The 2,060-nt window shown below is 43.1% G+C and overlaps 1 protein-coding gene across 1 annotated transcript in view; it reads left to right on the top strand.

The window, feature by feature from the left end:
- dcbld2 (discoidin, CUB and LCCL domain containing 2) overlaps nt 1-2,060 on the top strand; it is a 16,312-nt gene that overhangs the window by 1,886 nt on the left and 12,366 nt on the right. Inside the window, 1 exon segment of the mRNA XM_035676133.1 lies at nt 763-987. Within this exon segment, the coding sequence (XP_035532026.1) occupies nt 763-987 (225 nt within the window).

Genomic DNA, 2,060 nt, shown 5'->3' with positions numbered 1-2,060 from the left:
GGCTGCAACTAACGATCACTTTTATTATCGACTAATCTGCCAGTTATTTTCTCAATTAACAGTCCCATTACGTACCTAAAGCTATTCAGTTTACTATCACAAGACAAAGTAAAGCTGCAATGCCTCACGTTTGAGAAACTGCAGCTAAAGACTTTTTGGTATTTTCTTAATTAAATAACTTCAATCAATTATAAAAATAGTCGTCGATAAACAGACTGTCTTTCGATCGACTAATTGAATCATTGACTGATTTATGGCTGAATCGCTCCTACCGCCTCAGATGTCACTTACATTTTAGAGATGGAAAGCCAAGTGCATATTTATAGTGCACTTGTACTAACCTGCAGAAAGACACTAAACAAATCCCCAAACATACAAAGCCGTGGGAAAGAAAAAGGCCTACTCCCATTCTGTGTGCTAAAGTGAACTAGTGTCACTAATGTAACATTTAGAGACACTAGAACAATATGCTCCAAGGTAGATTCCTCTCAATAGTGTGGAGACCCCCAGTTTAAAAATATTTGTTGACATGAAAAATGAATAGCACCAGCCTTATAATTAAACCCTCTGATATCTGCACTACATTTGAATGAAAGGTTAATGAACAGCATGTTTACCAGTTTACATCACTTTGTCTCATAAATCCTACATTTTAAACAAAACTCTTGTTGTCTTTCCAGCTTCCTCTCCGTCTGTGCTTTATTACTGGCATCCTTTTTGTGTGTGTGTGTGCTGAAGCTGTGTGTTTGTGTTGCTCTGCAGGTGATGGCTGTGGCCCCAGTGTACTTGGCCCCAGTAGTGGGACTCTGTCCTCTCTGGGTTACCCGGGGACGTACCCCAACAACACGGTGTGTGAGTGGGAAATCAGCGTGCCCCGAGGCAACAGGATCCATTTTCGTTTTGCTGAGCTGGACATAGAAGACAGCGACTGCCAGGTCAACTACCTCCGCCTCTACAACGGCATTGGACCCGAGAGGAGTGAGATTGGTGAGAGTGACAAGCAGATACTAGACTGGACTTGGACTGATTTAGTTCTTACCAAAAATGAAAATGTTTAGACACATCAGACTACCCAGCGTACACAGCGAGGACGTTCTTCTACTATTGCACCACAACTTCTCTTTGTGCTGTCAGATAGCTTCGTAAACCCCCTCCCCCCCACACCTTTCCGACTTTAGAAGAGGGTCGTGGCCGTGCCCGAACTTTTCTGTAATTTTTAAAAACAGACATTCACACACATCATGTTGTGATTGGACGAGCTGCCAGGAAGTGAGAACAGAGCCAGGGTTTGAATTCTCTCTCTTTTTTAAAGTCCCTTTTCATGTGAACAATCGAGAACAATCAAAGCCCAACAGGAGACACTTTTTGAAAATGTGTGCTACCGCCATATTAAAACAATACCACCTTTACCCCCACTGTGATGACTGGCTTTTCACGCCTCCTTCGAATGTGGCCGTTCAGAACAACTATAAAGGCATTTGCCTTCCGACGAGGTCAGACAAACATGTATGACAAAAACCTGGCTCTTGGCTCTCTCCCAATCTGTGTGCATGTCATCAGTTCCCCCGCTGTCTATGTTTATATGCCCAGAAGAAATCAGGTTATGTCAGGAAACTGGAGAACATATTAACATTTGCTGCAGGAACCTTTCCTGTGAAACCTGCATTACATAGAGCTGGATACCAGGTTACTCAAGTTCTTGTTAATGCAGCGACTGACAATGCATCGGTCCCATGATAAGCCTACAGTCACAGTTGGTCTCATGCTGTGCTGCCGGCACACTTCCAAAGAGAGTCGCCGGTGATGGAAATTAAGCTAGATATTAGACCTATAGATGCACAGATTAATACAAAACAAGCTGTAGATGATGAATAGTCATAGGTATGTTTTTACTGCTATCTACAGTAGCCCAGAATGGACAAACCAAACACTGGCTCTTGATGGGGCCTTTTGCAAATTTCATGGCCACTGTAGTTTCTCCTTCGTGTTTGGTTGAGTTAAAGGACAATTCCGGCGCAAAATGAACCTGGGGTTAATAACACATGTGTACCGAGTTGGTC

Source organism: Morone saxatilis, unplaced genomic scaffold (genome assembly GCF_004916995.1).
Source record: "Morone saxatilis isolate NCDOM2014 unplaced genomic scaffold, NCSU_SB_2.0 Contig5, whole genome shotgun sequence".
Lineage (NCBI taxonomy): Eukaryota > Metazoa > Chordata > Actinopteri > Moronidae > Morone > Morone saxatilis.
Note: the sequence above shows the minus strand (reverse complement) of the source record. Positions and strands in the feature narration are given on the sequence as shown.